General features: G+C 53.9%; 1 protein-coding gene across 1 annotated transcript in view; it reads left to right on the top strand.

Annotated features, from left to right (window-relative positions):
* The first annotated feature begins 999 nt into the window (after positions 1-999).
* Positions 1,000-13,679, top strand: part of PODXL2 (podocalyxin like 2) — a 30,583-nt gene continuing 17,903 nt past the window's right edge. Inside the window, exons 1-2 of the mRNA XM_074602833.1 lie at positions 1,000-1,239; positions 11,694-11,987. Coding sequence (XP_074458934.1) covers positions 1,185-1,239; positions 11,694-11,987 — 349 coding nt within the window. The 5' untranslated portion in view covers positions 1,000-1,184. The remainder of the gene's footprint in view (positions 1,240-11,693; positions 11,988-13,679) is intronic.

Genomic DNA, 13,679 nt, shown 5'->3' with positions numbered 1-13,679 from the left:
GTGCTGGTAAGGCCACACTGGGAGTGCCGTGTCCAGTGCTGGGCTCCCCAGTAAAAGAGAGACATGGACATATTGGAGAAAGTCCAGCGAAGGGCCACAAAGATGACTAAGGGACTGGAGTATCTCACATGTGAGAAAAGGCTGAGAGAGATGGGAGTGTTTTTTAGCCTGGAGAAGAGAAGGCTCCAGGGAGATCTTATCAATGTATATAAATACCCGATGGGAGGGTGCAAACAAGATGGAGCCAGGGTCTTTCCAATGGTGCCCAGTGACAGGACCAGAGGCAACGGGCACAAACTGAAACAGGAGGTTCCCTCAGAACATCAGGAAACACTTTTTTACTGTGAGAATGGCCCAGCCCTGGCAGAGACTGCCCAGAGAGGTTGTGGGGTCTCCAACCTTGGAGATACCCAAAAAGCCATCTGGTCATGGTCCTGGGCTGTAGGTAACCTGCTTGAGCAGGGAGGTTGGACCAGATGGTGGGGAACTGAAGTTGCCCTGGGGCAGAAGTTTTTCCAGGTTACGAAGTGAGGCGGTAGCTGAGGGGTGAGGGGGGCACGGTGGCTCTGTGGGCCACAGCCAACTGGGGAAAGGTCAGGAGAGGGACGTTCAGGGTCTCGGGTCTGGGGACCGTCCCTCTGAGAGCCCCCATGTCTCGGCTGACAGGGAGCCGCTGTCCCGCGGGGGGGCTTTACCCCTGCCCGGCGGAGGGGGGCCTCGCCGGCGGGGTTCGGCGGTTCCCGCCTTCCCGCCGCGGGGGCTGATCACCCACCGCCGGCGCATGCAGCCGCGCCGCCGGCACTCGTTGTGGGCGCCCGGGGGCGGCGGCGTGAGCGGGCCTTGCAGCCGGGGGCGGCGGGGCCGTACGGTACCGTACCATACCGTAGCGGGGGGCGGTGGCTCCGCAGATAGCAATTAGGTGCAAATCACCGGCTGCGCTCCGCCTCTGTGCCCCGGACGCTCTGTCTGCGCACCCGGCGGGCAGTTAGGACCCCCCCCTCCCTCCGCTTCCCCCGCCCCCGGAGCGGCGGGCAGCGGCGGCGGGAGGAGGCGGCGCCGGGCGGCGGGATGCAGTGCGGGGCCGGGCGGCGGGCGGGCGCGGCGGCGAGGGGCAGAGCCCGGCGGGCGGCGGGGCGGCCCCGCTCCCCGTGAAGAGGCGGCGCGGCAGGGCAGCGGCCGCCGCCATGCAGCCGTTGCACCGGGCCCCGGCGTTGCTGCTGCTGGTGCTTCTGGCCGCCGGTGAGTGAGGGCTGGTGGGGCCGGGGGTCGCCGCCATCCCTGTGGGCTGGGGCGGGCCGGCCGCCGGGACCCCCCGCGGCGGGGCTGGGTAGCGGGCGGGTGTCGGTCCCGGAGCGACTGGAGCGCCCTGACCACCGGAACCCTCGGCGGGGTGCGGGTCTGGCCCCCCCAACCCCGGGCGGCCGGCAATGGGTCCAGTTCGCTGGGACACCGGGATCTCTGCGGGAGGCAGGTCCCCATCGCTCCCGCCAGCACCGTTGACCCCCGGGTACCGAGACCTGTGTCGGGTCCCCGTCCCCCACCCCGGAGCTCTCCCAGGGTACCGGGCACCGCCCCCCGCCGGGGCATCGGAGCTCTCTGGAGCAGCCGGTCTCAGCCCCGGGACCCCTGGGGTTGGGGGGCGTGACAGGGCACCCCCGGGCTCCCGGCATGGGGGGCTGGACCCACGTGGGTTTCACCTCGCGGGGGCGAGGGGCTCACCCGGGGTCCCCTGCCACAGAGACGGCGCTGGTCCCTGTGGGGACCCCGCACGCCGTGGCCGGCACCGGCAGCTCCCCCCGCAGGGCGAGCGAGGATGGATGGAGGTCGCCCCGGCCGGGTGGACCCGGCTACGCCAGGGCTGCCCCAAAACCGCCTTCTCCTGTATCGATGGCTTCGTCTGGCGTCGTGGTAATTTTGCTAACTACCGCGAAACTGGCACAAAGGAAGGGGGAAACCACAAATTGCTCTGCGTTTCCCCAAGAGCCTCCTCTTGAAATTTGGAGGAGAGGTAGGGTGCCAGGGAAAGGCAATTAAGTGCAGGAATAATTATACTCGGAATAGTTATGAAGGCTCTGCTTCTATTTTTAAAGAGTCTGGGGAAATTTCCCAACAAAGGGATCCCCCCAAAGACCCGTGAGGCTGAGATTGCCCTCTCCCTCCCTACCCCCATCGCTTTTGTACAGAAATCTGGTTAGTGTGGAACAGGAGTTTTGAACGGGGACATTTAAAGAGTGGGGGAGTCTTTGTCTTGAGTCATTCTGGCAGGGAGGGAAGGGCCGATTTCCCAACCAGTCACTGTCTTCCAGCACAACCGAGCTGTGATACGGTGACATCCAGCCCCCTGGCACGTCTGTCTTGTTACCCCCCATCTCCCAAAAATGTTCATGGGGGAACCTGTCATCTGTGGAGCCGCTCTGTTCGTGAGCTGTACGTACAGTGCCTCGCCCCTGTCGTCTGGGGCTCCCTGAAGAGAAGGGATAAAGCCTTTTAGGTTTGCAAACAATAGTGAGCTTAAAGAGCAAAATGGATCAGAAAACCTGGTGGGGTTTTGTGCCAATACTCTGTGGCACAGAAGCAATAAGCCTTTCCAGAGCTGAGCAGAGAGCCAGTTTTGTGGCTTCCTCCAGGCAGGTTGTCCACATTAGGGAAAAGCTTGGGCATGCCTGGCAAAGGTCCTTTAGCTGCATCTCAGCAGGAGACCCGTGTCCCCAAATTCATCCAGACCTCCGCCACAGAGGACGGCAAGGTGGATGGGGGGGAACTGCCGTGTTCCCACCCTGCCGATCTGCTGGCGAGGGTCGGACCCATCCCCATGGCTTGAAAGCAACAATTGCTCTGTGGAGGATGGAGATGGACCTCGTGGTGGTTTTAAAATTTGGCGGCCAAAAGGACCACAACTGATACTGCTGTGCAGAGGGGAGGGTGTGTTTCCTATTCTGCTGAGGCTGCTGGAAACTTTCTCGTATTGTTGTCCAGCTGGTGGTCATACGGAGGATTTGGGTCCTTGGCTTTCCTTGTGGTGCTCTCTGCTGGCCTAGCAGGGAGGGGCGTAGGGGTGGGAGGTGAGGGACAGCTCAGTTCGTCATCTAGTGAAACTGGTAATCCTGGTGGCCTGTGGCAGCTTTGGGGGGCTGGACTTAGTTGGCCAGGCATCTCTGGGCACCTGGACTCCCACCTAGATGGGAGGTCAGAAGTTGATATGCAGACTGCTGGGAATTTATAAATCAAGCCCTGTTTTGGTAAGTAGCTTTGGTCAGCGGTTTAGGATCTGTTCCAGTCTGGAATAATTCAGTGCACTCCAGCCTTGCTCCTCCAGTCCTGCAGGACAGGTACAGTTAAAACCTGAGAGAGAGCTGGAGGGGCTGAATGCAATTCCCCCGTGCTTCCCAGGATCAGGAGCCCCCACAGACTGGCGGGATGGGCTGAAACAGGACCTGTGCCTCATCAGGGTCCTGTCAGACTGCTGGGCAGCACAGGGCTGCTGGCAGAGTGTGGAAACATCTCTCCAGGCTCTAGGGTATCTGAGCCCCTTTGCTTTTGCAAGTAGGAAAATGATGTGGTCAAAAGCCAGGGGGAGAAGGGAGGGAATTGGTCTCTTCCCTCTTCTTGTCTCCCCAGGTGCTTGTCTGCATGTGGGCTATTCAAGTTTTTGTTTTGGTTTTTTTTTCCTTCTGCCTGCTTAGAAGATTCCTTGTTAACATTGTGTGAACACGCCTGAGATAAGGCAGTATAAATCAGGATGGATGAAAATTCCCTGTAGTCAGTTTTTCCTTGGCCTCTTCAGTGCCATAAGGAAATGCTCATTTAATTATAGGCATCAGGGGTAGAAATAACTACATTAAGCCCTCAAGGGGAAGCTGCCGGCGACGAGCTGCAGATCAGAGCGCACAAAAGTTTTTTTTTTCCGCTTGCTCAGCAGGGGAAGAAGCTCTGTCATTTTGTGGACACTTGGGTGAGCGGCAGTGGTGTCAGCGCCGCTGCAGGGCCAGGGCAGAGGGGCTGCGGGGAAGGTGCATCGCGGCCTGCAGCTGGCGATTGGGTGAGCTCGCTTCCCGTTCTCGCTGGCTATTGAAACACGTAATCCCAAAAGAATGGAGAGAGGCTATTTGTCAGCCACACGAGCCAGCGCAGCCCGCACAGAGGCAAAGCGAACACGTGCGTTGGTTTGTTCAGAGGGCCAGGGATGCTGGCAAGGAAGATGCGCCCTGCTGGGGCTCGGATCAGCCCCCACTGTCCCTATGCCTGGTTAAGCCCTGTTGTGGCTACCAGGGTTTGGATGTATGTTCTTGGTTTGGGGATAATTTTTTACTGTTGGGAAGCCAGCTTTGCAGTTCTCCCTCTGTATGAAAACCGCAACCACTCTTGGCTCTTTCGCTCCTGCCTGATGTGTTGTGAAGGTAGTCAGGACCTGTACACGTGCCCTGGGACTACCAAACCTTTGCACGAGCTTCTTTTGCCTTGGATGCATGAATTTGTTTGGCGAGTGGAGCCTCTTGGGGGTGAGACTGCTGCACGGCATACCAGAGTGTGGCACAGTGGTCATCATTGCTCCGCTGCAGGGGCTGGAGCAGAGTCTAACCCCACTTTGTGCTCAGTGTTGTGCCCAGTGAGTTTTAAAGACCTTTTGGGGTGTAAAAAGCTTCTGTTATATTTTGATGGGTGACCGTATCTCGAGGGAAGTCCCTCCTGCATCTGTGGTGGTGCTTGCTCTACCCGGGCAGGAAGGCTGTAAAGACGAAGCAGCCAGGAGCCTGTTTTTGGTATGCTGGAGATAAGACCTGGGGCCATGGGGTACATGGTCCAGCTTGGGACAGAGCGAGAGGGGGAAGCACAGGCCTGGCGAGGTGATTTTTAGCAGACAGATGAAACGCTTTGGGTCCATGAGAAGGCAAAGGAATCTGTGGGCTGTGTTTTTTCTCAGTGGCTTTCATCCTGTGGCTGGGGGCTGCTTTGAGGAGGCCTATGAAGGGTAACCAAGAAAAGAAAATTCACTTCTGCTGTATACAACTGTCTGCCTGATGCTGTTTCCCCAGGGGCTGCATCTCTCCGGCCCCAAGTTGGGAACTGCCATTGTCGACAGCGAGAAGTGTGGAGGAGAGCAGACATTGCAGCAGCAGAGGAGGGAGGTGTGAAGGCTACGAGACGATCTGGGGCGGGGAGCGAAGGCAAACAGTCTGGGAGACTGAAGCCAGGCAAGATTGTTACTCCCGGCAGGAATGGCTGGGTCAAGGGGGAAGGACAGGCAGGCTTCTCTGAGTTGCTCTGACCTGCTTATGTGGAGTCTCTTCTGTGGAGACGAGTGGTGGTGCTTAAAGCAGATGTTACGAATTGTAAAGAATGTAGATGTGACTCTTCTCAGCGCTGGGCTGAGGATGCTCGGCGCCCCTGGAGGTCAGGCCCCTGGCACAGATGTGCTGATGAAGGGCATGTCTGCAATTATCTGCAAAAGCAGGTGCATCTTCTGGCAGCGCCTTGCCATTTCCCATGGATATGCCCAGGTCTGTGTGCTGAAGATGTTCTCTGCTGAAATGCCAGGGGAGCAAATGTTGGCAGTCCTTTGCGAGGTAGCGGCCGCTCAGTACGTGCAGACATGCACACCCTGTGGCCCAGTGTTTGAGCTCTCTGATTGTGCTACCTGTAAAAATCTGCAAAAGCTTAAAGATGCTGGCACAGCTGCTCTGTGCTCTAGGATCTCCCCCTAAAGAGATGTCCCATGGCAGGGACTTTTTCAGTTGTGCCTTGACCCCTTCCTTCAGCTGGTACAGGTTGATAAGTGTATGTGCTCCTTGCAGACCCCAATGCTTTTCCCAGCACTCTGTAAAATATGCCAGGGCCATGAGGAGGTGGATGGTTTTAGAGGGACCTGGTTGGTGGCAGTACCAGAGCAGGATAGCAGTCTGATCTTGTTTTCTGAAGCCCTAATTGGAAATGATCTCGGAGATTAGGGACCCGGCTGGATTTGTAAGTGGTCTAGTGCAGTGTGGGAGAGCAGCGGTAAGGCCGTGTGGGAACTGGGGTGGGAGAGCTCTCTTAGATGGACTGTCCCAGCATGGGTACGGTCCATAACTCTGCGTTAGCACAAAAAGGACTTGGTCTGATACACAGTTGTCCCATACGCTTCCCGGTGCAAGCTATGAAGGGTCTGGGGGTCAGAGACTCCAGGTGAGTGTGGGGGAATCAGCTTGGACATCCCTCAGCTGAACAACATTTTCTTCCTCCACCATCTGTGGTTGGGATCTTTTTTTTGTTATTTAAATGGCTCTGTGTTTTGTTATGTTCTGGAAACGGTTTTTGCCGTTGGCTGTTCCGCCCTGGGGCCTCTCTCCTCTCTGCCCTTGGGCCTTGCTCCCCGGCTTTTCCACGCACGGTGGTCTGGGGGAGGTCTGGGAACAGAATATCCCTGGCAGATGCTTCCCTCATCTGGTCATTGTGTTTCTGTCCTAACTGATTATCAGTAAATGACCCATTCCTGACCCAGCTCTCCTAGGAAATAACATTCTTGGATAACTCCTGGGTTTGGGGTGGGCTTGAAAGGAAGGTCAACGGTAGCAGGGCCAGATGGACATTGTTGCGGCTGCTGCATTGGCAATACTGAGATGCTCTGACCCCCCTCCCCGGTACCCATTGTGTGACTGGTGTTGTAGAGGCTGTGCTGGTTGTTGGTGGTGAGAGGCAGGTGAGTTGGAGTGTGTGCTCCAGGCAGGTGCTCTTCCCTTCAGCCGGCTGATCCTGCCTCCCTGCAGGGTGGTGGAGCCACAGCACCTGGGAAGGAGAGGTAAAACCAACCTTCAGCTGGGTAAACTGCAGGCACACCCACCCGGCTACAGGTCAAGCCAGTGTGATGACATCTTAAGGGATGTTTGTGTGTTTCCTTGGAGAGAAAATTGAGGTTTGCTTGTTGTTAATTAAAAAGCAAGAAAATTTTAAGGGCTGTCGCGATACAGTCACAGCCAGATTCCATTTCATCTCCCTGGATCCTTCCTCTCATTTCAGCTGGATACAGAAACGACTTATTTCCTCTTTTACTTCTAGCCCTATTCAGTAGGCCAGTTGGGAGCTTTTAACAGTTGGCCTGTCCCGTGGAGGGGTGTCTGGCCTTGTGGCAAAGGGATAAACTGGTTCTTGGTTGGCTAATGTAGAAAATACTTTGGGGTTCTTTTGGAATTGGTTAGAAATGTGAAACTGCTTTTATTCACAGCAGTTTGGGAGAGAGATGGCAGATGTTCTTTTCTGTGATTTTTCTTTTTTTTTTTTTCTGCTGTTGAGCAAAACTCCCCCATCTGCCCTGTCTGGGGCTGTTATATCGAATCCTCTGCTGAGCTGAACAGAGCTTTGCCACTTTGACTTGGAACCATTTCCTGAGGGGCCAGTGGGGTCAGCAACTAGCAAACTCATTTCATCTGTGCATCCTCCTGGCTGTCTCTTTTCCAGCGTCCTCGGAAAGGTAACACTGCCGTATTATTCCCTGTTGTTGAAATCACCCCATGCTGCTCCATGCAGAGGTGAAGCATCTTTTGCAAGATCAGTGTTCCCTCCACGTGTTCACCTTTGTGGGTGCTGTGTGGGAGCTTGCAGCCAGCGCGGGAGCTCCCGTGCTGGTTTTGGTGCTCTCTCTCTGCCTTTGTTCCCTCTCTCCCCTCCACCTACGTCTCCCACTTTCTCTCCTTTCTCGCCCCTCCTCTGTCTGATCCGGGGAGGGTTTTCCCTCCCATGCTCGCAGCCCTGCCGTTTCCCCGAAGGCTGGCTGCCCTCTTTAGCATGCAGAGCCTCATCTCCTCCAGGTTACGCAGAGGTGCTGCAAAAATAGAAATGAGAGACAAACGCCCCATTGAAGCAGCTGGCGAGCCCTGGCTCCGTTCCCTGCTCCCTCCCATCTACAGTCGCGGGGCTTTATTCGTTTGTGTTTCTTTATTCCTATCACTTGGTCTGCCTTTTAGAATACAAAATTGGGAGGCTGAAGGCTGATGGAAGTCCTCTAATGCCCGTTCCCCATCCTAGGAGGAAAATGACTAGCCACCGATGTCTCGGGCGTTAGATTTCCTCTCTCGGCCGTGCTCCCCTGCCTCCCCGCTCAGCTCGTGCTTTGATTCTTTCTTTGCCTCCGAGTTGACAGCTGCGTTGAGCTCCTTTATGAGATGCTTGGAAGAGAGAGGGGAGGTGGCAAATCTTGGGTCTGCTCTTTGGCACCCCAAGCCTTTGGGGTTTTGCTGCTGGTGCAAAAGGTGGTGTCCAGATGCTGTCTGGGGAGGTACCGGTTTGTACCCCGATGCAATGGTGCCATTAGCCCTGTGGCATTCGAGCTCCTGCTGGCACAGTGGGTTCCCCCAGGCCAGCCTCTGCATCTTGTGCCTGTGAATCAGACTCCAAGGTATTGTCGTACTCCAGATCCACCTCAGGAGAAACCTGGCTTGCTCAGGCTGTGTTTATTAATGACTCACTCTTAGGGGTGAGGTGGTATAGTTTTATCTTGAGCTGAGGAGAGCAGAGCTTCCCAGTAAACACGATAATGCAGCTTAGGGGGTTTTAGCTGGGTAAACACTTCGGAGTTAAATGAGGGTAAACAAACTCCCAGGGTCTGAGCTTCCCGCATGGATGGGATTAGCTCTCTGGGTGCCCAGGTTCACCTGCCGTGAGATGTCTGTTGTGTAGAGGTGGTGGGACAGGCTGTGGCTGAGCTCTGGAGGGAGCCCAAACAGGCTGTAGCTGATGGAAACTGAGGGTCTTGAATCAGTCTTTGGAGCTGGCACAATTACATTTTGAGGCCTTGCCTAGCTGGCTGGGAGACCTGGGATGTGCGTTGTGGCGTGGCTGGAAAGCCGGAGTGCCGCATCAGCCATGTCTCTGCTAATGGGAGTCAGGGGAAACTGAGGCATTGGGGTGGATACAGAACTAGCGTACCATCCAGGCAGTCACTTGCCGTCCCAACTACACCAGGTTTTCCATGTGGTCTTGGACCTGCTGTGGTCTTTCCCCATCCTTCTGCTCCCCTTTTCTGGATAACTTTGAGAATAACGTTCCCTTTTTCCCCCTCACTGCTCTCTGTCATGTTTGCTTAAGCTGTAAGCTCCTCAAGACAGGTGCTGTCCCCTCTGGGCTGCACGGGGCTCAGCAGCGCTCGCTGTTAGTGATGCCGGTGTCTTGTGGCAGCCTGGGGAAGCCCAGCCCGGGCACCATCACGTCGGAGCCTGAATCGCCAAAGGGACTGGCCAGGCCAGGTCTCTCCACATCCATGCTCCTGCAGAAGATGTGCGCAGACTTCAGCGTCTGTGCACAGCTCGCAGGGAGCCGGCCCATCCCCAGGGATGCCCAGCGGCGCTTTGGTTGGCTCCATGATGCTGCAGTAGCTTCCATCCCCTGCGATACCCTGCCTCTGTTGCCGTTCCCTTTTTGTTGCTGCACTGGCCTCAGCTGGTCTCGCCTTGGATCAATAGAACAAAATAAACGAGATTGAGAAGTGCTGAAGCCTGGCCCAAGCATATATAGGAAAGAGTAACCAATATTGGATTTTGCTCAGTTCAGAGAATAGTGGAGGAAGGTGCAGAGGGTCAGAGCAGGCAGGAGGCTTGAGAAACACATTTCTAGCTTCCGACATTCCCAGGACAGGTTTGATAATCAGCCTGGCAAGTAAGCAGCAACTCCCAAACTCTTTGTGCAAACAAGCCAATGTTTTCAGTGAAAGAACCAGGGCCAACCCATCTGCCATTGCCCCACAGCTCATTTTGGCACTCGCCCTGATTTGAATTTGTCCTTCTGGGATGTGGAGTCATAGGACATAGTGTGGGAAGGAACCTCGGGAGGTTGCCCAGTCTGTGCCCTTGCCTGAAGGCAGTTCAGCTCTGCTTAAATCATTTCAGGCCACGTGTATCCGGATCTGTGTGCAGCATCCAGGTGATGTCTCAGCAGTGCTTTGTAAAATCTCTCTATTTCTAATACTTCAGGACCGTGCAAGCGTTTTCACATCTGCGTTCCAGTCATATCTCAGAGCTGTTTCTAATACAGGCATTTCTCCTTGTAAGACGTTTGTAATGGATAGTTTCCTATCTTGTCTCAGAAATGTTTGGTGCTGGTTCTTATGGTGGTGACTTATCACTTTGTGCTATTTCTTTCTATAATATTTTTGTTATTTCCATCCTCAAGATCACCTAGCTGTACCTACAATCTTTCTGTGCAGTGAGGATGTCTCCTTGCTTTATGTCCTTGGCTAATTTCATTATCATGTTCCTGATTTTTGTTCCAAGGTCACTAGGAAAATGTTAAAGAACAACAGCAGATCCAAGGACGGACCTTGAGGAATTCCACTAATAGCCTCCCTCCAGCACAAGCCTCTGTCATTTTTCGGGTAGCCAATGCCTTTCAGTCACCTTACGGTTTTCCTGCTAATCGGTGTCTTTTCTTGCTTCTCTTTTAATTCTGCAGGAGGCACTGTATCAGGTATTTTACTGAAGTGCAGATGGATTAGATCTGCTGCACTTCTCTTGTATAGAAAATCAGTTATCAAAGAAAAATACCAAATTAGTCTTCATTTCAGCTTATTCAGTTAGTTCAGTTCAGTGACTAGTTCATTAAGAACTGAGAAACTGAGTATGAGCTGAGAAAGTGGGAAAACTTGTCCTTTTTTCTTCTAGTCTGTGAATAAAAATCATCTGTGAGAAGATGAGATCTTCTCGTTTTAATGTGCCGAAGAACAGAGAGCTAGGAAGCAATTGGTTCAGTTCACTCAAATTAGTTACTTCGCTTGCTTAACAAAACTGTTTTAGATGTAAAACATGTTTTGGTAATTTCTTTTTTTTTTTTCCTTATGTCTCCGTATTTATCATGGTATTTATCGGTTGAATAAAGCCAAGTTCCAGGTGCTGTTTTCTTGCATTTTGATTGAAGTTCAATATGCATGTGAATGTACCTTGACACAAATCACAATTAGAGTCTCATCTAGGAATCAAGAAGTGTCAGTCAAACCTTCTAATATATAAAATGGAAATAACAAGGATATAATTGTTGAAAGAAAAGTGTAAAATGCAGCCTGCCTCCCTGCTTAGCATTAAGTAGATGTTTGCTGTTAGTACATTTTAATCCTTGCTTGTGACAGTCAGCCCTTCCTCATGAAAACAAAAAATGTGACTGCAAAATGAAATTAAAATCAATGACTTAAAAATAGATTTCCAGCCTGCTGATTTAAAATGTGATTAATATTGGTAATGTAAATAATTTTGGTTTAAATCACTTCCCCCGCATATAATATAGCTGCAGATCGTTAGGGTGAAATCTTGCCTGGGTGACCGCTGGGTAGGAAACTCTCATTGACTTCGCATGGCCAAAATTCCGTGGCTTAAGTATAAGACGTTCCACCTCCTCTCCAGGATGGGTGATTAGTGAAGCGCCCCGACCTTTCAAAGAGCCAAAAAAACCTCAGAGAGGGTGGACCATCACTGCCCCATTGAAGAGAGGTGCCCCAGACTGGATGGCTGCTTGGCGCCGGCTCATCCTGGATGTGCATGCTTCTCCGCGTGGTTGTGGGTGTTTCCCAAATGCCCTGATTTTCCTCATCAGCCGGGAGCGCAGCCCATCTGCAGGGCAGGTTGCCCTGAAGGCAGGTGTGCACAGCGGGTTGGGGTGGCAGGAGCAGGCTGCAAGGAGAAGACAAGCCCGGTGGGTGTCAGTCCTATCTCTGATATGGGTTTACTGTCTTTATACAGGGACCTTGTGCCTCTGCCTTGCCTCCTCGGAGGAGCCAACCACCGATGGCCTCACATCCACTTCCCTGCTGGAGTTTGCCATGATGTCCCACCTGGAGGCCATGAATTCCCACGAGCAAACCAGCCCAGAGGCTGCAGAGCCTGATCTTGCCCCCGGCTCTCTGCATGCTGCCCCGGGATCGGGCCTTGCCAGCGAGGAGAACGAGGAGTCCAAGATCTTACAGCCCCCGCAGTACTTCTGGGAAGATGGGGGAGAGCTCAACGACTCCAGCCCGGACTTGGGACCGGCAACAGGTAGGCTATTTTTACCCCGTTCTTCCTCCCCGCTCTGCAAGGACTCTGGGGAGGCAGAAGGATGCAGGAATCTGTTTTCCTGCTTTGACACAACTCTCGCTAAGAGGGCCTGAGATTAAACGTCAGCTCTATTTTCTCACCTCAGTGCCTGATGTGTCCCCAGTGAACCCTGAGCAAGCACAGGCTTTAGAAACCAAGTTACAGCTGAGCCTTTATTCCTGAGCTGCTATGACCTGGGAGAAGTATTGCCTCCACCTAGTTTCCCGTTGCCTCGTGCCCTTCTTTCTCTCTCTCTCTCCTTCCCCCTTTTATGCTCTCTTCTTTCTCCCTTCTTTCTGTTGCGGTCAATTAAGTGCAACCTAAAAGTCTCAAGACCCTGGCTCAGAGATGGAGGCCATCTTGGGGTTTGAGTCACAGCTGGATTCCCTGGGCACAATCCTGGATTCTTCACCCTGTGACTTCAGTGGGGATTTGGCCCAAGAGAAGACAGCGGGTTTTTTCCCTTGGGCAGCTGCCCTGTTGCCTACCCTGTCCTGCCTGCTCCCTGAGGAGCCATGGCCAAAAGGAGTTCTGTTAGCATTGGAGCTCGCTTTCCTCTGGGGAGTGTTTTTTGAGACCATTGAGTTCCTTCAGTGGTTTTCCCTGAGCCCCTCGTTGGGTTTGAGATGCTCTCAGGGAGAGGGATGGGAGGAAGGAGGAGGAGCATTGCAGGGTTTCCAGTAGCTTAGGAGATTATTTCACATGCTCCTGCTCTTAAGTGTCATGTGGGGCATGTATTAAGTGTTACTCAGGGGCCAGGCTTCAGCCTTATCCCTCCTCCCTTATCCGGTGTCGCTGCCTCCCTCTCAGCAGGTCTGACTGAGGTCTGCAATTAGAAAGCACAAGTCTTGTTTTATCTTCACTCCTATTTCTGTGATCTTAAAAAAGACCTGTGCTCACGCAGGGCCGAGGGCTGCCACCGTGCTGTGGCTCAGGCTGCCCGCTGGGGCATGGCGCATGCTGTGCAGGGCAAGGGCCACCCCAGCGTAGGTCTCCAAAGCCCTTTGCTCACCAACATTGCTGCTAGACTCATCTGGCCATGCTTTTGCCACCCTGCGGCTCGCGTGGCCCCTGGGGTGCTCGCCATGGGGAAGCTGGGCAGATGCTGCCTCCACAGCGACGCTGGGGGCGGATGGTGCGTGTTCCCACCAGCGCATCCTTGGGACATGCTCTGGCTTAGCTGCTCTCAGGCGCTGGCAGTGTGTTCAGCGGCGCTTTTATTTGTGTGCCAGCAGGCACCTGCATGTACTCACAGATCTGGACGTGACTTGGAGAACAGCGTGTGCTTGTGCATTGAGAGCGAGATGCACTGGGTACCGAACCCAGCCCCGCTTCTTGCACGTGCCTCGCCCCATTCGTATGCAGAACACGCTCCTCTCTCCTTCCGTTCTTGCCTGCAGTGCTTTCCTCCACGAGCAGATGTGCGCTTTCAGCTGTCCTTTACGCGTACCCTGCCCTATCCACTGCCCAGCTAACCACTTCGGGGCTTCCAAGCACTGTTTCTTCCCCTGGCCATTGCTGTGTCCAGAGCTCATGTCTCAGTGGCATTTCAGAACCTTGGTTAATAGAACAGTTTGAATTATTCAAGAGCTGGGAGCGCATTTCTACTTAAAATTTAATTAGAAACCTGCTGTGTGTCATTTTACAATAAAG

Source organism: Larus michahellis, chromosome 10 (genome assembly GCF_964199755.1).
Source record: "Larus michahellis chromosome 10, bLarMic1.1, whole genome shotgun sequence".
Lineage (NCBI taxonomy): Eukaryota > Metazoa > Chordata > Aves > Charadriiformes > Laridae > Larus > Larus michahellis.
This window is presented reverse-complemented; position numbering and strand designations above follow the sequence as displayed.